We start from the raw sequence: 25,852 nt of genomic DNA on the forward strand, positions 1-25,852 counted from the left end.
ACCCATTAACCCTACCCATGTGGTTGGAGTGTAGGGACTGTTTTGTGTTTTACATGCTTATTCCTGCAGAATTTTGCACAATTGCCCTCCAACTCTGACAAAGGGGACAGGAAAAGGATACTCTAAGCACAAGCAAGGTGGGATTTTTTTGTTGTCTTTTTCTTTTTGGAGTTGTTTCCCAGGCTCAGGCTAAATTGTGAACATCTGAAGGCTCAATCTCCTTTGAATTCTGGTAGTTCACACCTGTGCTGAGTTACATGGGTTGTGATGCCTTCTGATCACCATACAATTTGACCACTTAGGGGGTGGCTACAGCAACAGAGCAAAGGATGTCATCAGAGTGATGTAGGACCAGCTGGGCTAGGTAGCTCATGACTGTGATAGACAATAAAGGGATAGGTGGCATGTTCCACTGACACTCCTTTGATGTAAAGGGCTCTCTGGTTCTTCACTAAGCCTGGATCCCTTTGGCCATCTAGTGTCCTATGACCACACTTCTAAAAATAATAATTTCAAATGCATAAAATAGAATACATGTCATTACAAAGAATACCAATTACGTAGGGGTTGAGGGAACAAGCATTTATGAAGCACCTGCTATGTACTAAGTGCTTTACAAATATCTCATTTGATCCTCACAACAACCCTGGGAAGTAGGTATTATTATCCCCATTTTACAGTTGAGGAAACTGAGGCAGAGGTTAAGTGACTTCACCAGGATTCCACAGCTAGGGAATGTCTGAGGCCAAATTTGAAATCAGGTCTACCTGACTCCAAGCCAGCCTCTATCTACTGGGCCATCTGACTTCCATTTTAATCTCGAGAAAACATCCTGGGCAAAGAATCTTTCCCCCTCACTCATCAAATATTTATAAGCACTGACTATACACGGTACACTGATATAAGGATGGGGAGCAATCTTAGTATCAATAAAATGTGGCCCCTTCTAGTTGATACCTTTAGACTTTATTATCTAATACTGAAGTGTTTATCTTGTGAGGTTTTCCTTATTGGTCTTATACAGTTTCTTCCTATTTCCCAAATTAATGCACATGATTCTGCATTCTCATCAATTTGGTGCCACTCCCTTTAGTATGGACTTCCCCCTCTTCCTTCAAGCCCTACTTGAGTACCACCTCCAATGTACACTGAACCCTCCCTCCCTAACTACCTTATATTTAATTACTCTTTATTTATGTTCTCTTCATATTGATTTTGTATATATTTGCCCAGTTAGAATCCTTTAAGTAGGACTTTTCATTCCTCATATATGTATCCTCAGTGCTTAGCACTGTGCCTGGCATAAATTAATGCTGGCTGACTGATACTTCTCTAAAGAATCTTATGGTATACAGTATCATCATCAGTGCACACAATGGTCATGTTTTCTATTGCATTTCTTAAGTACGTTTTATTGAAATCACAGATGCACAGATTTAGTAGAGTATATACACCATTCTGCACCTATGGTTTCCCTGCTAAGATGAAGGAAATGTTTCATCATGAATAAGCACTCCAGAATTGACCTTGATTATTAACAGATATTCATTGCTGAGGGTAGGTCCTGATGGGGGGGGGGGGGGGGAGAAACACATTAGGGGCCACACCTCAGTGAAAAAAGAATGAAAAAGTAGCAGCTGGGAACCTTGAAGGCAAACTTTCTGTACCTTGGCCTTGTCTTGAATTCGGGGAGTGAAAAATCTGTCTTTGTGGTGACCTGCTCCAAGCTGTCCTTTTGATTGACATTAAAACTTCACCTTCAGGATAGTGATGAGTTCAAGAATCTTTTGGACCACAAATATGCTAGTAGCAAAATGAAGCCTTACGAGGGAATATTATTTGGTTTCCTTATTCATAAAGTCATAGTGCAACACTGTTAAAAAAACACTTCTTTTCACAATTGTTCTGGCCATTAAATTCTAATCCATCTAGTCAGGTGGAATAAAGATATTCTTGAATTTTTCTAGTCCTGTTTTCTCATTTGTGAAATTAGTTGCATTAGATGACCTCTAAATTCCAACTCTCATTCTCCGATCCTATAAATTCCAGTAGACATCTGTTGGTATTACTTACTTTTTTCATGTCGATTTCATATCACAGGAAAAATCCACCCATGTTTTGAAAAGGATGGACAATGGTATTCATCAACAGAATAACTTGATTCAAAAGCATAATTTAAATATTGTATATACATGTGATGACAAGCTTCATTGAGCATTGCAGAATGTACCTGAGCAATTTTCAATCCAAGCTAAATATTATTACAGAATTAGCACTGTATCAAGAGTTTATGTTCAGAATGACTGGTCTCTTTGTCTCAAATCCCTCTTCATTCTAGTCTACCTATCACTCAGCTGTCAAACTGAACCTTTTAAAGCACAGCTCTGACCACACCACTTCCCATTCAATCAACTCCAGTAGCTGTTTATCACCTCTAGGTGATAGATGGAAAATCATCTGTTCAGACATTTTCAGAGTGAATGAAATTTCCAACTAAGTGATCAGAAAAAAATTTTAAATTTGCAGGGAGAAATGTTAGAATAAAATTTCAGTAATATTACCATACATTGAGATAAACATTGGAGAAAAAAAGCAGCTGAGTAATTTTTTTCCTGTGTTAAAACATAATTTGACAATATGTTGTGCAGAACTAAAATATTATTTGATTATGGAAAAGTAAAAACTGCTTCTTTCCTTAGTTCTAACTCAGCAGCAGAAATTACAATAAAATGTTATTATGCCTTTAAGGAAAAAAAGGTGCATAGAAAATTTATGGAGTTAGAATTTTACTGAAATTTTCACATCAAATATAATTTTAAAATTGAATTTTATGGAAGTTTCCTTTCAAAGTAAAAATAGAACCTATGCATTTTTGAAGCATGAATGAGAGAGTGGCATTTAGCTATTTTTGCTGCACAGAAAACCTTTTTAAAATGACCATATTCAGGGTTAAGCTCTCCATTGCTGAGGTGCCTAAGGAAGGATTTTTAGAACAGTGCCTTCCACACCTTGAAAAGGAGCTTATTAAAATGGACAGAGGATGGTTAACATGGAAATTATGAAAAGTTAAAATTTTTTCTTTTAACATTTCTATAGTGATATATAGCATATTTCTATAGAAATATAGTATTTAACATTTCTATTCTTATATATACGTAGATATTTTTGACATTTTTTCCTTGAAATTTTTATGAGCCTCCAACATCAATGGTCTTCACTCACTCTAATATAGTACTTAGTTCTCCTATAAGAAACCTAAACCTATAACCTTGTTTCATTACCCTCTAATCATTCAGATCCCTGTTACCTCTCGCTTACACAACAATAACTTCATTAGTCACCCTACCTCAAATATCTTTCCACTTCAATCTTCCATGTGTGAAAAGACTATTCGTAAACTATGGGTCTGACCAACCAAGAAGTTTCCCTGTGCCTCCATTATCAATAGCACAATGGCTTGGCACATCATATGTGCTTAAAAAATGCTTTCCCAAAAATTCATTCTAGGATAAAACACTTATTTGGCCTTCCAAGCTCTTCCCAGCTGGTTCTAGATAACCTTTCCAACATTATTATAGGTGATTCTCCTTCACACATTCCATCCAAACTGACCTCCTCATGTTCTCTCTGCAAAGGCTGTCCCCCTTAAAGGTCCTTTCAAAGTTGGGCTCAAGTACCACCTTCTCCATGAACCCTGTCTTCATCACCTCTAACTGTTAAGTGTCCTTTCCCCCAGAAATTACTCATATACATCTTGCATTTCCCAATGTGTACACATGGTTGTGCCACAATGGAATGTAAAGTCCTTTGAATTGTTCTGTATTCCCCAAATTGGGTGGTGTTCAGCATATGGCAGATCCTCAATGCTTACTGAATAAGAAAACAATGGAAACAATATAATTTTTATTAAGGGCAAGAATAAAAATAAAGTAACAGAACTGAATCACAACCAATGTTCTTTGTAAGTACTGCCATTTCTTTTCCCCTCTCAGAGAAGTTTAAGTACTGAACATCTTCATGGCTTGAACTCAGTTCTATTTAGTAAGGGGCAGCTAGTGGTGCTGGGCCTGAAGTCATGAAGACTCCTCTTCCCGAGTTCAGATCCAGCTTAAACCCTTACTAGCTGTGTGACCTGTCTGCCTCAGTTCCTCATCTGTAAAATGAGCTGGAGAAGGAAATGGCAAACCCCTCCAGTATCTTTACCAAGAAAACCCCAAATGGGGTAGAGTTTGAAACAACTGAACAAAAACAACCTGGTAAGCTTAGGCTATTATTTTTCTACAGCCAAGAATAGGGGAATGGAAACTTCAGCGAAGGCACCTTGAACTCAGGGCAGGGTTCTGCTAGTGGCTACAGCTCTACAGCTGTTAAGCTGTCTCCTTCCCTGGCTCCACTTGACTCCAGATTTAACAGCAGTTTGCTCAACAGGCCCAAACTCTTGCTGCCACTACTCTCTGGTTCCCAGAACCCACCACTGCAGTGGTGGGTTTCTCCCTCATTTCAAATCTTTCTTTTCTCTCAGTCAACCATCACAACATATGAAAGGCCTGCTTTGCACAAAGCAGTGCATTGATTTATGCAAGCTAGGAGGACTTGGAAATTCAGCCAGGAAGTCCCTTCAACTATGGATGGAACAGAAGCTGATCCATACCTAGCTTCTGAAATGGTCAGTCCAGGGTCTGGCACACCAGGCACCATTTAATACTCAGTCCTTAAAGGAGAGAGCGTGCAGAGTCCCGACATTGGGGGCTCCGGAGGTCAGTCAGTCACCTAGTGAAGAGGAGCACCAACTCATAGTGCACAGTGTGTGGGAACATGTCCACTGGCACTGCTTGTCTCAAGACAAAAGGCTCACCCTGGAGATCCTTGTTAGGGTCTGGGGGACAGCACAACTCAAGGAAGTTTCTTTTGGCCTTCCCACTGGGGTAGCAGGAAACAAAAATCAGCGTCTTGATGGCTCTGCAATTCCGAATAGCCTGGACCACCTGGCTGTTCAGTCCAGTCCGGGAAGGGTCCACCATGGCCACAAGCGACTGACCAGTCTCCTGTGATTTTAAAAGCTGCGGCACTATATTCTCGACCTGGTCAGCATGGAATTCCCAGTTGGTGATTCCATTAAATGCTGCGGTCCATCTGGCATCCTCTACCGCCTGCCCCACCAACCCCGTGCTCAGGACCTGAGCTGTGCGCTGGGCCAGGGAGAGGCTGGTGGCCCCAGTTCCTTGGCTAAGGTCAAGGAGAAGAGTATTGGGGTCCACCCCGCTCAGCTCTCCCACCACCCTGTAGAGAACCTCGACAGCAGCCGAATTAATCTGGAAAAAAGCACCGGGAGAGATTCGGAATTTCAGGCCCGGGAGGTCTTCGAAAATGTGAGGCTCTCCAGCCAGGAGCTGGTAGCGGGGCGGCTGCTGGCCGCCCTGGACATTCTCCTGGAAGTAAAGGGAGGTCAAGTCACAAGCGGCCCCGGGGCCGTGGGTGAAAAACTCCTTGACCTGCTCCTGGTGAGGCCGGAGCTGGTCGGGCCGCAGCTGCTGCGGATGGAAGGCGATGATCGCCATGGTGTGGCCGCGGCCGGTGCTCCGGACCGTGAGCTCGTGCCAGTGTCCGCTGCCGTGTGGCTCCAGGTAGGGCTCGAGCGGGCTCTGCTCCAGGAAGGCCTGGTAGCAGCGGGCCACGCGTTGGTGCTTGTCGGGGATGTGCTTCAGGTGCCCGGGCTGCACGCACACCAGCTGCTGCTCCCGCCGAGAGCCCAGCACGTAGCCCACGGTCCGGGGCCGGCCGTCGGGGCCCTGGCGGATGGCGAAGTTGCACTTGTTTCGGTAGCCGTCGATGACCGGGGACGGCCGGAAGGGCTGCAGACGCGAGCAAAGGCTCCCGGCCTCGGCGTCCGGGCTCCCAAGCGAACGCAGGCGAGCCTCGAGGCGCTCCAGGAGGCCGCGCAGAGTCTCCGCCTTCACCCGAAGCTGCTGCTCGTAGTCCAGCCGCCACAGCGGAGTCACCAGGTCCGCGAGCCGCTCAGGCCACGAGCCCGGCTCCGGACCCCAGTCCTCCGGCGCAGGCGCAGGCGCCGCCGGCGCAGCAGCCGCCTTCTCTGGGCACGCGGCGCCCAGCCAGGCCCGCGGGGAGCTCCAGGGAAGCGGCCGGCCGCGCGACAGCAGCGCAGTCCGAGGCAGGCAGGGGCCGAGGTACCTCATGACCCGGGCAGGAAGCCACCCTCGGCCGAGGACTGCACCGGAGCCGGCGGCCCCGGCACTACTGGCTCAAGAGCGCCGGCGTGCCGGGAAGTCACTTCCTCCACGCTGCATCTCTCACCGCAAGCCCGGTCCCCGCCGCTCTCCCCACCAATCAGAGCCTCTCTCTAGTTCTATTCGCCAATCAGAGACCAGCTTCCGACAGCAGCGCCCTCTGGGAATTCTCCAATCTCCGCTAGGGTTTCATGGGAAATGTAGTCTTCTCTCTTGCCCACATGGAGTCCTTGTTGCCATGGGTTCCCCGCCTCTTTCACTTTCTCCCAAAGCAAAAGGCGAAAGGGAGCGGGCCCGAGTAAAGGCAAAGGAAGACTCGTCCCAGCCAGTCTGCCTGTTGTCCACGCAGAGACATATCAGGCAAGCCTCTCGAAACGTTTGTACTGGCTCATTATATTGCACTCAGAGAGCGCAGCCCTTTGCACGTTAATCAATGCTTCATTCCTCCGTTCGTTGTTTACGATTTGCTATGGAAATTCCTCGCTTGGGTCTCAGTTCGGTACTGCGAAGCAAACCTCCCATAGCGACAAGAGCTGCAGGCAAGAAACGGGGGATGTACCGAGGAGCCGCGTCGGAGAAAGTCGGAGCCACGCCCCCCGTCCTCGGCTGAAACCACGTGGAGCTGCGCGCTGCCGAACCTGACCCGCGATCCGGGAGACCTCTCACCCCTCCCCCGCAGCCCCGGGCTCTGCGGCGGTGCCCGCCCCCAAAGCCTCCGCTGCCCCTGGGATTGTCTGCTCCCTCCCTTAAAGGCCGTTCAGACGTGAGACTGTGGGTGTCTGGGAGAAAACTGTCGTGTAGCGCAGGCAGCCTGCCTTAGAGGTGAAAAAGAAAACTGTTCTGGACGGCTAAGTTATGTAAATGTTCTCTGTCCTTCAGTCTCTGGGCCAAGGTCCCTCTCGTGCCACCAGTAAATCGTTAACATTTTGGTTTTATAAACACCCTCCTCACTCCGCAGGTTTGACAGTTTTATAAAGAAGCAGGAAGATGCGGCTCCCTGTTTTTGTAGTAGATGCTTTTACAGGGGAAGCGTTCCGGGGGAACCCTGCCGCTGTTTGTCTCCTAGAAAATGTAAGTTGTTTTGTTTTTCTGTTTTGTTTTTTCTAATAGAACAATTTTCCCAACACTTTCTCTCCTCCCTAGAAAAATACACCTTCCTGGGTGCCTGTCCTGTTCATTATTTTTAGTGTCTGAATGCTTGTTTTGATCCAGTTTTATAAAGAATGCTCAGAGCTAGGCTAGATCCGAGGAAAATGTCCGTAATAGGTAACTAGACGAAAAAGCTGATCAAATTGTTGCATGTAAATATAGTGGAATATTCTTTCAAGTTAATGCTAATAGGATTTTGCTGAGCCAGCCTCTAACCTGAGAATGACAAAACAGCAGACCCGAAACTGGTTCAGTAGTCAGGTCCAAGGTTAATTAGTTTCATAATGAGAAACAAACTTGCAAATGGGGAATTCTCCCGATCCGAATTCTACCTCGCAGAAGTGAAGGCTGAGAGTATATACATAAATCCTGTGGGAAGGTGGGTTACAAACTATCAGTCGTTCTCTGGGGCCAGAGCGGTTTCCGGACCAGCCCACAGATGGAAGACCATACAACAATTCTGGAATCTAGTCTCGGTGGGTGGTGGCTTGGTGGGTCACTGGACCACCTATTCTGTGAGAATAGTCTGTTTGCTGTTTCCCATAGGTGGCATATGGTGGCTTCATAACTGCCATCTCCCCTACCAGACCCCAGTCCCTTCTCCTGCTTCTTGGAATCTGGGCTCCCTTCAAGGATCAGCTCAAAAAATTCTCCTAAAGAAGCCTTTTCTGATTCCTCCAGTTATTTGTAGTATCCTCCCACTAAAAAATATTTATTGCCTTGACTTTTGGTATACCTATTTTTTTCTCCCCTTTGATTTTTATTTTTGTATGTCCAGTACCAACACTATGCTAAGCATTTTATAAAAAGCCTATTGAGGCTGAAACATATACTCTCATTACGTTGTGAGTTTTTTGAAAACAGTAAGGTATGGGCTTTGTTGAGCACAAAGTAGGTACTTAATACATGTTTGTGGAATGAAAGAATGACCTTTGGAAGCAGAAGTGGAGGAAGGTTTTCAGAACATTTAAAAGAATATTATGACTAAAGCTCTGGAGTAAGGCTAATAGGACAGGGAAGAAGGAAGTAGAAATGACAGTTTTAGCCATTAAAATTGTGGTGAAACCTTGAAGACTTGATTAATAAATAGTAGTTATTGTTGTTCAGTCATGTCCAACTCTTCATGATCCTTTGGACCCTATTGTCCATGGGATTTTCTTGGCAAAAATACTAGAGTAGTTTGTAATGTCCTTCTCCAGTGGAGTAAAGCAAACAGAGGTTAAGTGACTTGTTCAGGGTCACTCAGCTAGTAAGTGTCTCAGGCTGGATTTGAAATCAACTCTATCTTGACTCTAGGTCAGTGTTGTATCCACTGAACCACCCAGCTGTCCCCAACAAATATTTACTGAATACCTATTATACACTTCACATTGTGGGGCAGACCAGCAAAGGCTAAGATGTGTAAGGAGTTAATGATCTGACTGGGGAGACTAGATTTAACACAACCATTAGAGAATCATGCAGCACCATCTGTAATTAAGTACTACCTGTTGTGTTTGTCCTGCCCTACCAAAGAAGACTATGACATCAGAGAAATAATGACATGATTTGTACTTGACTTTGGGTTGAGTGAGGGATGGCTGTGCAAGGTGACCAGCCTCACTTCTTCCCTGGAACCATCTGGGTCCAGTGACCATCAGATATTCATCAAAATGACTGGAGATGGACCAGGAGGCAACGGGAGACCTTGGCCCCTGTAGGCCAAGGCCTAATCGATACTCGCTTAAGGTGAGGTAGTGCCCATTCAGTGAATAGGCCTTTTAAGAAGTAGTCAGGGGATGGTCCCTTTAATGAGGCAAGAAAAAAAAATTAAAAAAAAATAACTAAATCAGACTGTGAGGGAAACAGCAACAGTTACTATTGATAATCACTCTTAAGCCAGGAGGGTCCAGAAAACAGCCCTTAAATGGAGCTTGGGCAGGGGCCTAGTGTTGTCCAATCTATGGGCTTCAGAGTGCAATAGGTTTAAGGTTTTGGGAAAGGAAAGGAAAGGAAAGGAGAGGAGAGGAGAAGAGAGGGGAGGGGAAGGGAGGGGAGGAAAGGAAAGGGGAGAGGAGCTAACTAGTGAAGTCACAATGTCTGAGACCCTGACAACCTTTTCCAACAACCTCTCTTCTTACTTCATTAATCTCTAAGGGGGCAGGACCACTTACATCCCTTACTTTTAGGAGGGTTGTATTTCCAAACCAACACCAGATGGCAGCATTTTCAAACCTTCCTCTGTGTTTGAGTGATACGCTTTGGGCCTGGGCGGTTGACCCCTCCCATGGTGATGGATTCAGAGTGATTAATAAATGGGAGCCTATGAAAACGAACGTTCCCCTGCTTTTGTCCCTCCAAGTCCAACTTGGTTGTCAGTCACAGTTTCCATCCATTGCCATGGAGGAAGATTCCATTCGAAAAATCATTTATTAGATCAGAGACATGGAAGGAAGCATAGAGGTCGTTGAGTTATAGATGAGGTAGGTGAGGTAGCAAGAAAGTGATTTCCTCAAGTCATACAGGTCATAAGTGTAAAGAACTGGGATTTGAACCCAGGTCTTGTGATCCCACATCCTGAATCCTTCCTGGCACCAGAGATTTTCACATGTTGGATGTAATTACTGTAGATAGTTGCTTTGAATGAATAATTCCCACCTATCCATCCAACATCTTTTTACTTTGTGTGTGTTTTATGCTAATACATAAATGTGTAATTCTTTCCCCCCAATGGAGTATACACTCCTTAAGGACAGGAATCATTTGTTTTTTCTTTTTATCTCCAGTACCTGGCCCGTAGTAGGTGCTTAATACAAATTTCTTAAGTCATCATCAGCTCTTAAAATTTAATTCTCCCCCTGACAATTAGAGTCCCTCCCCCCCCTTTATCTCTTTATTTACCTTGGAGAACTGATAGTTATAAATGTCAGAGCTTCATATGGTAGTGATTGTGGAACACTGAACATAAATAAAATTAATTAAAAAATGTCAGAGCTTTAAGTCTTACAAAGCCCCCCAAAACTTGTATGACCTCTGACCCAGCTATACCACTATTAGATTACTGTGCCCCAATGAGATCAAAGGAAAAGGATCTAAGGGTACAAAATATTTATAGCAGCTCTTTTCATACTAGCCAAAAGATAGAAACCAAGGAGCTGTCTCCCCATCGCCCGCGGAATAGGGCTAAGCCTTATGGTATATGAAGTAAAAGAATGTTATTGTGCCATAAGAAATGATGTGTGAACTGATGCAGATCCAAGTGAGCAGAACTCAGGGAACAATTTGTACAATGACAACATCATAGAGATCATGTCAGTGCAGCGACAAACCCCAAGTCTGAAGGACTGACGATGCAGCCCACCACCCATCTCCAGCAGGGTCAGCTCCTACCCACTGGAGAGTGGAACAGTAGACAATGTTCATTATAAGCATTCACACCTGAGAAATAGGCAAGGGTTACAAGCCAGGGCTTGATCTCTTTTTTTGTTGATTGCCCAGACCAGAGATGGGGAACCTGCAGCCTCAAGGCCACAGTTTGGATTCAGTCAAAGGGCTGCACTTGAGGACCTAGAGGGCCAAATGTGGTTCCCCACCCCTGACTCAGATTTAAGATGGCCAAAATGTCGACAATGCAGATTCACCTTAAAGGTGTGGCTGTCCTTTGAGGTTCAGTTTTGTAGTTAAATATTGACCAGCACACCACTGCTTGCCCACTGCTGGAGAGGTATTGTGGGAGTGTGTTTGGCTGTACTCTGTGTATTGGTTAGGAGGGCTTTGGTTTGTTTATTGTTTATTTTTTGTTTGTTTATTTAGTGAGAACTGGTGGGAAGGGAAGATAAAGGGCTTGAAACAAACAGAGAAATCAGTGAAGTTTTACGTAGTACTTTTTTCATGCATTATCCCATTTGATTCTCACAACAATCCTGGGGTGTGAGAAAGAAATCTCTAGTGGATTACGGATCTCATTGATAAGGGTAATTTAACCCTCCTCTCTTACCTTTGTCCATGTCCTTCCATAAATACACCAGGGGAGTTCATCTGATATTCTGGTGTTTTATAGAAGAGGAGACTGAGGCTCTGGGATGTTCAAGGTCACACAACTAAGTGTCAGACGCAGAATTTAAACTCCGATTTCCTGATTCTTGAGCCCAGCCTTCTTTCATCTATACTAGTGCTGACTTGCATGTAGGATTTCGCTATGGGACTGGGAACGACAGCTCCTACCCCCTAAGCCTCCTCCAAGCACATGGAAAGTTTTCAATCTAATAGGGGACAGATTCAGACTGACAGGTACATTATACAAGGTAGAATGGTCTAAGGTGTAGGGGAAAAAATGGAAAAAACCCAAGCTAGATGAAAATGTAATTGAGAAATGTTTAACAGAATTTTTAAAAATACAGTACAACACAGATAGTGTTAATTTGTGGTTTTCTAAGTCAATATGCTGCTTGCAGGGATGATCAGTTTCTATTTGAGTTTAACACCACTGCCCCCACTGGTATGATCTGTCTGCAAATAGGTCTGTGTGCAGATGGGGGGCAAACTGGCACTGTTTGGAAAGCCATTAAGGATTATTTTCATGCCCAGAAAGAACTGCCCAAATGGGATAAAGACCAAGAGTTTGACAAGGCAGAATGGGCAGGGAAGGTCCAGGCAGACAAAGGGTCAAGTCCAGGACGACTTACTTTGAGAGAGATCAGGAAACCAGGCTAGGAGACATGGGAACAAAGAATCAGGGCCTTATACCAACAAAAAGGATGTGGCATCAGGTACATTCATTCTTCCATTGAGTCAACAAGCAGTTATTAAGTGCTTCCTGTGCGCTGGGCACTGTGCTAGACACTCAGGCTACAAAGAGTAGAGCTTGGTAGGCAGTGAGCTGCTTTCAGAAGTCCTCCATGATTAGAAAGCCAGACAAGAATCTCAGAGGGTGAGTGGGCCTGAGCAAGTACAGGGGGCTCAGTTGGGAAGAGAGAGAAGGAAAAAGGGTCTGGACAGCTTCTGTGGGCTGTTAAATTGAAATGTTGACACATTTTGGCAAGGCAAGAAGGAGATGCTTTTCTTCTGTTGGACAGCAAAGTGGAAAGGAATCCCTCAGTTGACTTTATGTGTTGGGCAGTGGATGAACACAACTGGTACCACATCACAGAACTCTTCTATGATTGGCTGCAGGATCGGCTGTGCCCAGGGCAGGGGGGTAGGGGGGCAGTGATCAGCTCTCAGCTCTCCCAGTGACCTTTGGGAAAGGAAGTTGTTCTCCTTTTCCTTGGCACCTCTTCCAGAGACCAGCAAAGACAGGGAGAAGATGGTAGTGACCCCAGCCAAAGTGCCTTAGGAGACACTGCACCCAGCAGACAACAAGCCAGGGAGTTCAGTTAAGAAAGATGCCCAAAGAGTTAAGGGTCCAGTCTGGGAAGTTAGGGTCCCGCAGGGCCCACAGTCAGGATCCTGCTGGAGCATGGAGAAAGAAGAGAAAAATACCCACAACCGAATCCTGAGATGTAGGGCATGGATTAAGAACCAGCCATGGAGACTTTGAAGCAATGTTCAGGAAGACTGGGGGGTGAACCAAGGGAAAGTTGTGATCAGTAATGTCAGATTCTATTAAGAGATCCAAAGGGATGGTGACTGACGAAAGGTCATCAGATTGAACAGTTAAATAACCATCCATCGATAACTCTGGAGAGAACAGTTTCAGGAGCTGGGGAGAGGTGTTAGAAGACAGACTGTGTGAGCATGAAAAGAGAGTGAGTGGTAAGAAAGTAGAGATAGAGCAAGAGAGTAGAAAACAACATTCGACAGGGTTGGCTGAAAGTTTCTTAAGGATGGGGTAGACCTGAATATGTCTGTAGGCATTGGGGAAGGAGCTACTGACCAGGGAGTATTTGAAGATGAGAGGGATGTTGGCCAATCATGGTGGATTCCCAAGCAGCATGCTTGGTCCGAAGGTGTGAGGGGAAAGAGACATCCACTGTCACAACCCTGTCACATCGTAAATAGCAAATAATGAATCCTGGTTAATTAACTGATTGATTAGGAAAGATTTTCTGTGAGTGTGCATTTATGTTGTAGAATTTCTACAAGTGTCTTGAATTCCTTAGCAATAATTTCCATATAATCTTTCAAGTTTTCGGTGGGTCTATACTCTTTTAAGGTGTATTCTTTCCCCCATCCTCCCCCTCCTGACCCCAGTATAGATCACAGCCTGCTCTTTCATCTGGTAACAGATTAAAGAATTTTTATCTATATATTTTCCCTGATTCACCATTTCTTATTAAGGTGTGATATTGTTGTGTTTTGTCTCCAATACTGAGGAAGCCTGATGGGTATTTTCTGGACCTTCCTTCTCAATTTAGGAATTGGATGACAAAGTACGCCAAAAAATCGCAAGAGAAATGAACCATTCTGAGACAGCTTTTATTCAGAAACTCCACCCGACAGACAGCTTTACCCAAAGTGAGCAAATTTTTGCATCCTTGGAGTGACTTTACTTTTGAGAGGACCTAGGATCTGGAAGAGAAAGAGGTTTTTGGTTTTTTGTGTGGGTATTGAATTGTCAAAATGGAAGAATTTCTATTAAGCTCATCTGCTGGGGAATCATCCTGACAGTTTGTCATATGCCCTAGGTGTTCCTCAGTCTCATATGTACTGTGAGTCTCTTAAGCTCTAAGAAATGGACAGACTTCAAATGGAATTCACAGAATCACTCACCTTCTCTTTCTTTTTCTACAAAGGTTCCCGCTTCGGGCTAAGGTGGTTCACCCCTGCAGCTGAAGTTCCTTTCTGTGGTCATGCTACATTGGCTTCCTCAGCTGTGTTATTTTACAAAATAAGTAATGTTTGTTCTCGTTCTCTCTCTCTCTCTCTCTCTCTCTCTCTCTCTCTCTCTCTCTCTCTCTCTCTCTCTCCCTCTCTCCTTCTCTCCCTCTCTCTTCAAAACACCTAAGGATCTTTGACTAGCAACAAATCACACTAATCCTTCCTTCATTCCTACAACTGAGATTTAGTCAGGTCCTCCAGGGTGGGAAGCTCACTACTATGTGCTCCCAAGAACACATGGACTTCTTTCTAGCCACCTGAGGCTCAATTAAGAATTTATTCACTGCCTACTTTGGCCCAGGCTCCAATGGGCTCAGGGGACCCAAATACAAAGGACAAAATAATCCCTTCTCATAATGACATTCCATTCTAGTGGGGAGATAAGTATGTAGAGTCAAAGTAAAGGAGGTTTCAGCCCACTCCTTCCCCTCATCAACTAACTCAGAGAACTGTTACATGCTCAGATCCTTGGGATGAGAAAATTTAAGAAAGCTTTCTAGGAGACTCTGGCCAAGTCTGCATAGGGCAATCCTGGACTTGGAGTCAGGAAGACCTGAATTGGACAATTATTGGCCAGGTGATCCTGGGCCAAGTCACCTAACCTCTTTCTGCTTCAGTTTCCTCATCTTTAAAATGGTGATAATAGCTCCTATCTCACAGGGTTTCTAGGGCAGCTAGGTGGCACCATAGTGCACAGAATGCCAGGCCTGGAGTCAGGAAGACTCCTCTTCCTGGGTTCAAATCCAACCTCAAGTCACTAGCTATGTGATCCTGGGCAAGTCACTTAATCCTGTTTGCCTCCATTTCCTCGTCTGTAAAATGAAAATGGCAAACCACTCCAGTGTCTTTGCCAAGAAAACCTTAAATTGGGTTTTGAACAGTTGGACAGAACTAAAATTGCACAACAGTAGGACTGTGGAGAATCAACTGAGATGAAATTTCTAAGACACTTTTTGTAAACCTTAGGAGCTATATAAATGTTAGCTGCCCCAAGGATGATGATGATGTCCCTAGACCTTTCTGGGCCTCAGTTTCCTTATCTGTGAAATGAAGGGATTTGACTAGTTGAACTAACCCTAAGGTCTCTTCCATACCTAAGTCCTGTATTTCTAGTGGCAGATCAAGGGCTATGGGAGTTTGGAGAAGGGAGGTGTGTCCCCTGGCTGGTCAGTGAGGGAAATCTTCATGAAAGAACTGAGGTTTGAAGGCTGAGTAAGAATTAGGGGGAACTTGGGAGGAGGAGGAGAGAAAACAGAAGGGGAAATATGAGCAAAGGTAGGGAAGAAACAGGAGAGTGCAATGGTGAACAGAACGAGTTAGAGCTAGCTTTTATATAGCAACTGCTAGGTGCTACACACTGTGCTGAACTCTTTAAATTATGCTCTTTAGATCCTCACAACGAGCCTGTGAGGTAGGAGCTATTTTTATGCCTATTTCCCAGATGAAGAAACTGAGGCAGGCTTTGACATCAGGTCTCCTGACTCCAAGCCCAGCTCTCCCCATGAAGCCACCAGCTTGCTTAGGTAGATACCTGACTACAGATCAAAGATTAAGAAAAACTAAAAAGACAGTCTCTAATGACAAAAGAACAAAATAATTTTTTCTTACCTTTTGATTTTTTTAAATTAAAAATACTATTTTATTTTGGCAGAAAATGTGAATCCAACTTTAACCTTTTTAACTCTAACTGGGGAATTCAAAGCCAGACGAGCAGAAGATGGGATCATCATGGATCTGCCTCTTTGTCCCACCCTACCCCAGGTCGGCTGTCAGTTGGCTATTATTATCATTTGTGTGCTACATGTAGCTGGCACGTTTTAAATGGATTTTGTTTTTGTTTTTGAATCTAGGATGTTAAGGAAGTCCAGGACTTAATCAAGGTTGGTTCTCAACTCAAGCTGTGAGTTCGGGGGATGAGTATTTCTTATTGCTGGTTAAGTGCAGGCTTGGTAAGGATTGATAGAATCTCAGTACAAATTCTGAGATGAAGTCCATACACTTCACCAGACTGTGGAAAGGTCTAAAAACCTGGATCCCTGGACCAAGTTCAGGTACGAATCAGGTTAGCCATGTGAGCAAGAGGACAGCAGAAAAGGGTTTTGGTGGTCTTTGTCCCACTGGTGTTACTGGTCCCAGGGGCTCCTAGGGGCTTTTACAGCCCATGAGGTGACCAGTGACTCCATCCTGAGAAGCCTTTTATCTCACCTCTCTTCACCAGTCGGCAGTAGGCAACGTAGTGATTCAGGATGTCCGTTATTGTCCAGACACCAAGTACCTCTTTGTTCGGATTGACGACTCTTATGGAAGGTAAACTGTGAGGCTTCCCTGCGTGAGTCTGCCTGCCTGGGTGCTAATTTCAGGCCCTCTGTGCCTTCTCCTCCTAGGTGATTTCTGGCTTCCTTTGTAAATTCCCCCATGGATACAACTAACATGCTATAAGCATGCCTCCAGCGTTTCTGTTTTGTTTTGTTTTTAGTGCTTTCTGGTTACTGGTGCCGTATTTTGGGATTGTATCCCATTTTTGGGTAGTGTTTGAATTTGATGTCACTTCATCTAAGTCATTATTGGCCATATGCCCTGGGCTGCTCACAGTCACCGTTTCCTTGCATTGTCCTTTGCCTAAGTGACCCATGACTTGTGAAAAGTTGGCATGATTTATTGCCACAAGTGCATTTCTAAGAACGTAAGCACATTTTGGACTGCTTGGTTTCCAGAGATTTTTCCTCTATCTTTGCCTCTTTGTGGTGCACACAGTGAGACTGACCATCCCTTTGACCACTAGAGATTCTTTGTTAAGTAGAGACTTGGTTTCATTTAGTCCTTCTCTTTTCCCTCTCTCTGATGGGGAGTATAACAAGCAAGGGGGTTATAGATGGGCCCCTGTACAGAATTATGCCTGTTTAATAGTCTTGGGGATTGACAAGGGATGTGAAATATATGCTGATGCCCCTCCATCCTTCTACAAGGGCCTTCCTAGAGAACCTGGAAGTGAATACAAGGAATATGACAGAGATTGAAAACACAGGGAAGGTGATGGGGTTCATGCTCACTGTGAAAGGTGAGGGAAGCAGAAAGATCCAAGGCTATGACTTCTACTCCAGGTTTTTTGGCCCCTGGCTTGGTGTAGCGGAAGACCCAGTCACAGGTGAGTTATTTTGTGCTTGGAGGTGGGGAGTCATCAGTGAGAGCACCCCCATTAATGGGCCCCTGACAGGTCAAGGTGACCAAACACTTTCTGAGCTTCTCCGTGGCAGTGCTAAATATTGGGGACCAAGAGGAAGGCCAGAGTGTCACTAAGTGGACATTTTGGACTGAGTGAGCACCACGAGGCCCTTCCCTCAGTCCACATGCCCAGCAGGCCCCAAGTAATTCACTTGTGCACCAGATAAAAGGCTTCAAATTGGACCGTCTTTCTGAAAACTTTCAGATGCTGACATCCCCAGATCTTCTCTCCATTCCTTTCCTAAGTCTATGCTCACTTTGCCCTCACCATATAGGTGCTTTGATAGATGTTTGTGGAATGACCTGAAGGCCATCTTCACCTTGTCCACAGTAGGGGCTTTAATAGATGTTTGTGGAATGACCTGAAGGCCATCTTTACCTTGCCCATAATAGGGGCTTTAATAGATGTTTGTGGAATGACCTGATGGTCATCTTCACCTTGCCCATAGTAGGGACTTTAATAGATATTTGTGGAATGACCTGAAGTCCATCTTCACCTTGCCCACGGTAGGCACTTTGATAGATGTTTACTGGATGAACTGAAGTCCCTCTTCACCCTGCATGAATCAGTTCTAGACTTCTTGCCCAGGGTACGTTTCTTGGAGCAGAGAGGAAGAATTTAAGGATCAGAGCTCAGGCGGGGTCAGGGCAGGACAAAGAACAGGGGTGGCTAGCCCTCTCTTTGACCCTTCTGCTTGCTTGTACAGCAGGCCCTGGGTTCTGCCCCTCACCAGTCTTGGACTGATGACCACTCCCTGCTGTAATCCATCCTCCACCTACTTGTAAATGGATGTGCCTAAAGCACAGATCTCCCCTCAAGAAACTTTAATGCCTCCTTGTTGTCTTCCAGGTCAGAACCCCCCAGTTTGGGGCTCAGATTACTCTGTCAGGCTAATTACAGCTATTCCCTCGCGTCCTCGGCTTCTGTCAGATGGGCTGACTTGATGTGTTCTATCCATGATATGCAGTCCCCCCTTCCAATAGCCTCATTGCCAGTCACTCTTCAGCCTCCCTGGCATTCTCCACCGCTCAGCCCAGTGCCCTGGCCTTCCTCAGGCCTTTCCTGATCCTCTCCCCAATTAATACTGTCTCTCCCCAAATTAGTCTGTATCTACATTGTATTTGCTTTGTATTTACTTGTCTGCTCCCAATACAATGTGAGCATTCATAAATACTTATTGAATAGAAGTGAATTGATCCCCCTCTCCAGCCTGGTTTCCTCCTGTGTAAAGTGAGCAGGTTAGAAGAATTGATTCTTAAAGTCACTTCTCCTCCTTCACCTTTTGGAAATCAAAGGGCCTTGGGAGCCCCTCTCACTGCTCTGGAAGCGGGGCAATCATACTGGGCTGCTTGTCCACATCCCCCTCCCACTTTAGAAGAATGAGCCCAGGAGCAGATGCATGTGAAGCTATGAGGCAAGTGAGGGGCCGGCCCTGGCCTGGCTTACAGCAGGCTGGGAGTCGGAGGCCGGTGGCAGGTGGCAGAGGCCTGATGGGCAGCAGGACCTTTCTACTCCCCCAGGAACAAAACACACGAAGGCAGCATTTGCTCCATAAGGTGGAGCTCAGCAATTAAGTAATTTGAAGGACTCAGGGAAATACTCAGAGTAACAACAGAGCCATCCCTGGTGAAGGGCAGCTCTGCTGGGGCTCACAGCTGCTGAGCTGGCTGGAGAGCCATCAGCCATCAGACCCACACAAAGGGAAAGGGATTGCCACAGCAGCCCTTTCTAGCTGGCAATGGCTCTGCTTACCCTAATACTTAAAAATCTGCTCTTTTAATTCATCCATCAATGTAGTGATCATAGGGTCTCAGATAGAGTTGGAAGGTCTCTCAGGTGTCTTCCATTCCAATGCCTTCATTTTACAGATGAGGAAACTGAGGCCCAGAGCAGCTCTATAACTTGCATAAGGTCACAGAGGAAGTATCAGTAAATAAGCATTTTTAAACACCTACCATGTGCCAGACCCTGTGCAAAGTACTAGAGATCCAGAGACCAAAAATGGAATAGTCCCTGCACTTGAGGAACCTACGTTATTTTCTGAGGGAGACAACATGTGTGTCTACATGCATATGTACATATATGTATTTATAGACATACACACAAATATATAGAGATAAACACATATACAAGACATGTGCAGAATAAATGCACAATAATTAGGGGTAGGAAAACCCTCAGAACTTTGGGAAGGGAGAGAATCAGCAAGTGCCTCACATAGAAGGGGACCCCGAAGCTGAGCCTGAAAGGAAAGTAGAGCTTGTAAAAAGCAGAGGAAGAAAGGAGGGTCTTCTAGGCCTGTGAGACAAGCAAGGCATGATAGGATGAGATGCAGGGCCATGGGAAGAGCAGCAAGATGGCCAGTTTCACTGGACACTAGCGTGAGGGGCAGCCACATGATTACAAGTCAACTGTCAAAGACCTAGGGATGACCCTTGTGTGGGGAAGATGCATTTTTACTACTCTCCACTACAACTCCTGAGCCCCCGCTGGTGGGATTTCTAGCTACACAAAATCACAATAACACATCGCCTCTTAAATATGAAACGTCTACTAAACATTAAGATAAAAGCAGCAATCGTAATGATAATATTTATTCAGTAGGAGGCAGAATCACGGTAATAGCATAATCAGCTACCCATAAATCTGGTCAGTCTCTCCCACCAATGCACAAAGTATTCATGGGGGGTTAGTGGACACACATTTAGCAGAATTAGGCAGGGACATGAGTAAGGTAATTCATGTGCCCATGACAACCCATGACTCCAGACTGCAGGCCTGGATGCCAGTGATTTTATTTAGAGATCAGTCTATACCATGCATCTTAACACATTTATCTGAAGGGCAGTTTTCTGTCAGTTCCTCAAACCAACTCAAGCTACTTTTTTCACACAAAGATTCTTTTTTTAGCCCTTTTCAGCAAATAAAATGTTCATATGTGAAAGACGTATAGTAAAGTTGGAAAGGTAGTTTATAGATAGGCTGTGATGGGCTTCAACTGCCAAACAGACATGTATATGTTTTACCCTAGAGGTAATAGGGAACCACAGAAGTTTCTTGAGCAGGAAAGAGATACAGCCAGAGCTGTGTTTTAGGAACATCACTTTAGCAGTTATAGAGGTCATGGATTAGCAAAGGGAGAGATGGGAAGCAGGAAGACCAAATACAAACTAGTTGTGATGGTGCAGGCAAAAGGTAAGGAGGACTTGAGCCAAGCTGATAGATGGATTTGACAGTTACTATGGAGGGAGAATTGACAGGTCTTGTTAAATAACTTGTATTGCTGCCTTGTAACACCCATCCTTGGGCCAAACTGGTATTCAGCAAAGTTGAGGTCCTCTATAAACAGTTGGTCTCTGAAAAATATTTTATCCGGTGATTACAGACAATGTAATATAAACTGAAGGCCATCTGCTCCCTTCCCAAGAAGCAGTACCAGAGAGAAAGGAGCCCTGAGCCAGGAGTCAGAAAACTTGGGTTCTAGGCCTGACTCTACCCACTTACTATCTGTGTAACCTTGGACAAGTCATTTCACTTTTTCCTGTGCTGAGCTGTCCCTCCATTGTAAAATGAGGTATTTGGACTAGATGAGTTCATTTCAACTCTGCCTGCCTAGTTTCATGAGGCATTCTGTCTAAAGGAAGACTTTCCACTTTTATAGGAAACCAGAGAAGCTTTGGAAGTAGTTACCCATTTACCTGGGGCTACTATCTGCTTATTTTCAGCGTATAGAAAGCCTGGTTCAATCAGTCAGCCTACAAGCATTTATTAAGTGCCTCCTATGTACAAGGTACTGGGGATACAGACAAAAATGAAATAATCTTCGCCCTCATACATAATACAAAATATATACCAAAGAGATTGGGGGGAGGAAAGCACCAGCAGGCCTTAGGTAGGAGAAGGCCTTGGAGCCGAGCTTTAAAGGGACCTAGAGATTCTAAGAGGCAGAGAAGTATAAAGATTTGAGAGCAGGAGATGGAAAGTCATTTGCAGGAAGTAGCAAATAGGCCAATTTTGATGGAGAATAAAGTGTATGAAGTGCAATCGGCCTGGAAAGGTAGGCTTTAAAAATCAAACAAAAGAATAAGTATTTCATCCTAGATTTTGTGAAGGTAGTGTGCCATAGTGGATAGGGGCCTGGCCTCCAAGTCAGGAAGAGGCTATTGAAGTCCCACCCCTGCCCTACCCTGTTCAGTGTTTTAGACTACTCTCTTATTGTAGAGAGGGTGCTAACTTGCATGGGCAGAGGGAATTTCCTCACTTGGGAGTTCCCTAATAACAATGAAATCCCAGGCCTAGAGGCAATAGGAAGCTCTTTTTGAGCAAAAGGGTGATGTGGTAAAACTTGTGCTTTAGCAATTGGGCTTTGGCACCTGGCATGGAGGCAGAATGGTTTGGAATGGGTCGAGACACCTGGGACAGGGAAACAATGAGGAGGTTATTTCATGGAGACAGGCAGGATTGAGGACTCTTTGGCATTTATTACAACTCTGACCTAAAGTCTGACCCAACAGAGGCCAGATGGGGAATTCTTTAGATTTCTTGGGTCCCAGTTTTGGTGAATGGGGCCATATTGTCTGCCCTTTCGAATCTCACAGCTCTTGGTATATTCAGCACCATTGTATTTTCTTGGATCACATTCATTAACTCATTTGCCTATAGAAAAGTACTCAATAGAAATCTTAGCGACGATTATTCAGCAACCCTAAGCATCCACTGCGTCCTGATCTGTGCTCACTTTGGGATAGGGATGGGGGTGGGGAGAGGATACACTTTGATATCATCTAAGGTTTCATCCTGGGAGAATTGCTTTCACCGTTAACACATTTACTGTGGAACCCAGCTGCTCTCTTCAGAATTGTGATGTGTCTTTGTTTCTGTCAAGGATCTGCCCATGCCATTCTCAGTAGCTACTGGTCCCAGCAGCTGGGGAAGAAGGAGATGCGGGGTAAGAAAGGTCTCCTTCTTTTGTAATTTCTCTAACTTTATCTTCACCCGGAGGTCTACAATGTTAACATTCTAGCATAAAGGATACCTATTTCTCTCCAGTTTTACAGTTAATTCCATGTTTAGTTACCTATCACTATGGGTCAGTCAGCAATCATGATTAGTCTTTTAGTAAGTTCTATGAGTCATCTGCTGTTCTCAAGGCCAAAACGAGATCGTTCCTGCCCTCAAGGAACTTCTCTACTAGAGAAGGCAGTAAATATATATAGCCTGGGACTTGGAATCAGGAACCTCTGAGTTCAAATGTGGCTTCAGACACTTACTTAGTTGTGTGACCCTGAGCAAGTCACTTAAAATGAGGATAATAATAACACCTGCCTCTTGGGGTGGTTGTGAGGATCAAATGGATTGTAAATTGTATTGTGCTTAGCAAATGGTAAAGTGATTACTATAGTGTCTGGCACGTGGTAAGTGCTATATAAATATTAGCTGTGTTATTATTGAACAAAATAAATACATAATAAGTTTTTTTGGGGGAGGAGGGCATGAGCAACTGGGGAGGAATCACAGACATGAGATAGTAAAGAGTCTAGAGTGGTTTTGGGTAGAGGATGAAATAACAGACCTTGTATTACAGAGGCTTTTGTTTTAAGGTTATTCAGTGGATTAAACAGAATCCATGTTGTAACCAGGGCCAAGCATCTTCCTGGAAGGCTCAGAATTACTCCTGAGAGACAGCACAGGTTCATAAAAAAGACTCTGGAACCAAGAGTCCTGGAAACTGGATTCTAGTCTCTGCTCTAGTCACATGCTCACCCATGTGACTTTGACCAAATCACATCATCCCTTTGAGCCCATGATTCCTTGTTAGTGACATCCTAGAGCCGGGGCGGGGGGGGGGGGGGGGGGGGGAGGGGGGTGCGGACAGCCTCATTGATGTTGAGGATTGTAGCATTTAAACAAACACATTTCTTGAGCTACAGTGTTCAGGAGGGAGAGAACCAGTAGCCACAATCACACAGGTTGGCAGGCTGAGTCTGCCTCATTCTCCCAGCTGGATCCGGCCACCAAAGGTCAGAAAACCTGTATGAGCTGTCATGCTGACTTCAGCTGCGCCCCTGCTCTGGGGATGACGGGATGAATATCATTTTCTAGAATAGTCCGTCCAGCTGAGATGAGTGAGGTCTGTCCTGTTTCCAGTTTCTTTAAGAAGGGAGGAGGGCAGCTCCAACTGAGGCAGGAACATGAAGCACCCAGGGCCAATGTTAACCAACTCTCCACCCTTGCTTTAATTATCTTTGCCTTTTATCTCTTCTGGTCAGCAGAGCCAAATATGAATGACGGAGATAGAAATTTGGCCTGGGTGGAATGAGGGTCCAAAACCATCCTTTCTTTGTTCTGCAGACTTCTAGACTGTGATCAGAACAGATATTTTTAAAACAATGTATTTTTTTTTAAAATTTCCCCAGTTACAGTTTTAAAAACAATTTTTAACATTCATTTTAAAAATTTTCAATTTCAAATTCTCTCCCTTCTTCCCTCCCCCCCATTCAGAAGGCAACAGTTTGATATAGGTTATACATATGTAGTCATGAAAAAATGTCCATAATAGTTGTGTTGTGAAAGAAAATATAGACAAAAAATCCCTAAAGAAAAATGAAGAAAGTTTAAAAAAAAGTGTGCTTCATCGTATAGTCAGACACCGTCGGCTCTTTCTCCGGGGATGGACAGCATCTTTCATCATAAGCTCTCCAGAGTTGTCTTGGATAGTTGTATTGCTGAGAACAGCTAAGCAAAACAGACATTTTTTGCCCATGCAACAAGAAACATAAAGCAAGCTCAGTGTGAGTGGCTTGCAACATGCCTTCAATTTAGTTATCAGCTGGATTGAGGGAGGAAACTACCAAGGGCAACTTCCTAGTTGAATTATTCTTGATAATTAGGTGCTAAAACATTTTTGCTTCTATTCTACTGAAAGACTGAAAGGATTATTGGGACCCTTCTAAATTTTAGCTCCCCAGGATAAGCCCAGTTCACCGTACCCTTGTTATGGCCCTGCTTATAAGTATACTCCCTGAGAGGCAGTGTGGTACAATGTGGGGAAAGGGGGAGATTTTGAGCCAGAAGAACTAAGGTTGAAACCTATGACTTTAAGCAAGTCACAACCCCTCTACAATCTCAATTTCTTCACCTGTCAAATGGGAGAGAAGGTGGGGTTGAACCACATGATCTCCAAGGTCCTTTCTAGCTCTAAGTCTTATGATCCTTATCCAAGTACCCAGTGAGAAGCTTTGGGGTTGAGGATTATGGGAGGGAGTGGGGGGTACAAGTATAGCATCTTCTGTTTGTGAGAGGAGAGCAGAGCGTTGGGGAGAGGGAACACTCCAGATAGATGCATGATTGAAATTGACCTTGTAGGATAGAGCTTCTTGGTCGAAGGATCTAGGGATAGATTTCAAGGGAGTCCATGAACTTGGAAGGAAAAAAATCCTTTATTTTCATTAATCTCTAACTGAAATACAGCATTTCTTTCAGTTAGGAATTTTTAAAATATCATTCTCAGGAGGGATCCATAGACTTCACCAGATTGCCAAAGGGATTCATAACACAAAAGAGGTTATGACCCTTGGTGCAGGGTCATAAGGGCTAAAGTATGACATCCTAGCAATGACCAATGAATTAAAAAGTGGGTAATGCCCTGACTTATTTTATTTTCTGTGTAGCTTTTCAGTGTTCCTGCCGTGGGGGAGGAATGACGATTTTGATGCGGGATGATGGAAGAGTTGACATCACTGGTCAAACAGCCTTTGTTTTGGAAGGGAATTTGACCATTTGAAAGTCACCGTGCCAAGATTTACATGACTTCTGATTACTTTTCTGTAGTTGCTAAATACAGATTATATACAGAATTGATGATCCTGTTATGCAATGAGCACATTTGAAAATTGTAAGATAAAAGATATTTTAGTGTAAATTTAAAAATCATGTGGAAAGTGTGAGAGTGCCAGAAAAGGTTGCCATGGCCAATGTGGTGACTTGAAATGAATGTAAAGGCTGAACCTCAGTTAAGGTATGTTGAAGGCAGATTACATTGTAAACTCCTTGAGGGCAGGAAGTGTCTTTTACCTCTTTTTGTATCCCTAGTGCTGTGCCTGGCACCGAGTAGACATTTAATAAATGTTATTGATTGAGTAAAATCTCAACCCATGTGCAGCCTATGCCATCAATCCATGAGGACATGAGCGGCATCCAACGCCCTGTCCTAGATAGTCCTTCTCATGGTGACAAAGTCAGAAAACTCAGCAAGTCCTGGCCTTACACGCTTAGAACAGGTGTGGTGCTAGGATGCTTAGAAGTGCTGGGATTCAGCGCAAAGAGAACTGAATTTGGATCAAAAGATCAGAGTTCAAATCCTGACTCAGCCATTTAGTATCTTTATAACCTCGGGGAAAGTCACGACTTCTCTTGGTCTCCATTTTCTCCTCTGACT

General features: G+C 44.4%; 1 protein-coding gene and 1 pseudogene across 7 annotated transcripts; one reads left to right on the top strand and one right to left on the bottom strand.

The window, feature by feature from the left end:
* Positions 1-3,888: 3,888 nt before the first annotated feature.
* On the bottom strand, positions 3,889-6,450 carry LOC140517485 (tRNA (uracil-5-)-methyltransferase homolog B pseudogene; annotated as a pseudogene).
* On the top strand, positions 6,449-25,565 carry PBLD (phenazine biosynthesis like protein domain containing). Of its 7 annotated transcripts, none has more exons than XM_072628799.1 (10): positions 6,449-7,067; positions 7,204-7,316; positions 13,730-13,829; positions 14,108-14,206; positions 15,844-15,953; positions 16,043-16,072; positions 16,411-16,499; positions 17,159-17,337; positions 22,301-22,363; positions 25,086-25,565. In XM_072628799.1, the coding sequence occupies exons 2-10, from the start codon at positions 7,233-7,235 to the stop codon at positions 25,196-25,198; spliced, it is 867 nt and encodes a 288-aa protein (XP_072484900.1). In that variant the 5' UTR covers positions 6,449-7,067; positions 7,204-7,232; the 3' UTR covers positions 25,199-25,565. The 7 variants fall into 7 exon arrangements, with proteins under 7 accessions (XP_072484900.1, XP_072484897.1, XP_072484903.1 ...); XM_072628797.1 differs by having other exon boundaries at positions 6,855-7,102; XM_072628798.1 differs by having other exon boundaries at positions 6,859-7,097.
* The last annotated feature ends 287 nt before the right edge of the window (positions 25,566-25,852 follow it).

The sequence above is a fragment of the Notamacropus eugenii genome, chromosome 1 (genome assembly GCF_028372415.1).
Source record: "Notamacropus eugenii isolate mMacEug1 chromosome 1, mMacEug1.pri_v2, whole genome shotgun sequence".
NCBI classification, from domain to species: domain Eukaryota; kingdom Metazoa; phylum Chordata; class Mammalia; order Diprotodontia; family Macropodidae; genus Notamacropus; species Notamacropus eugenii.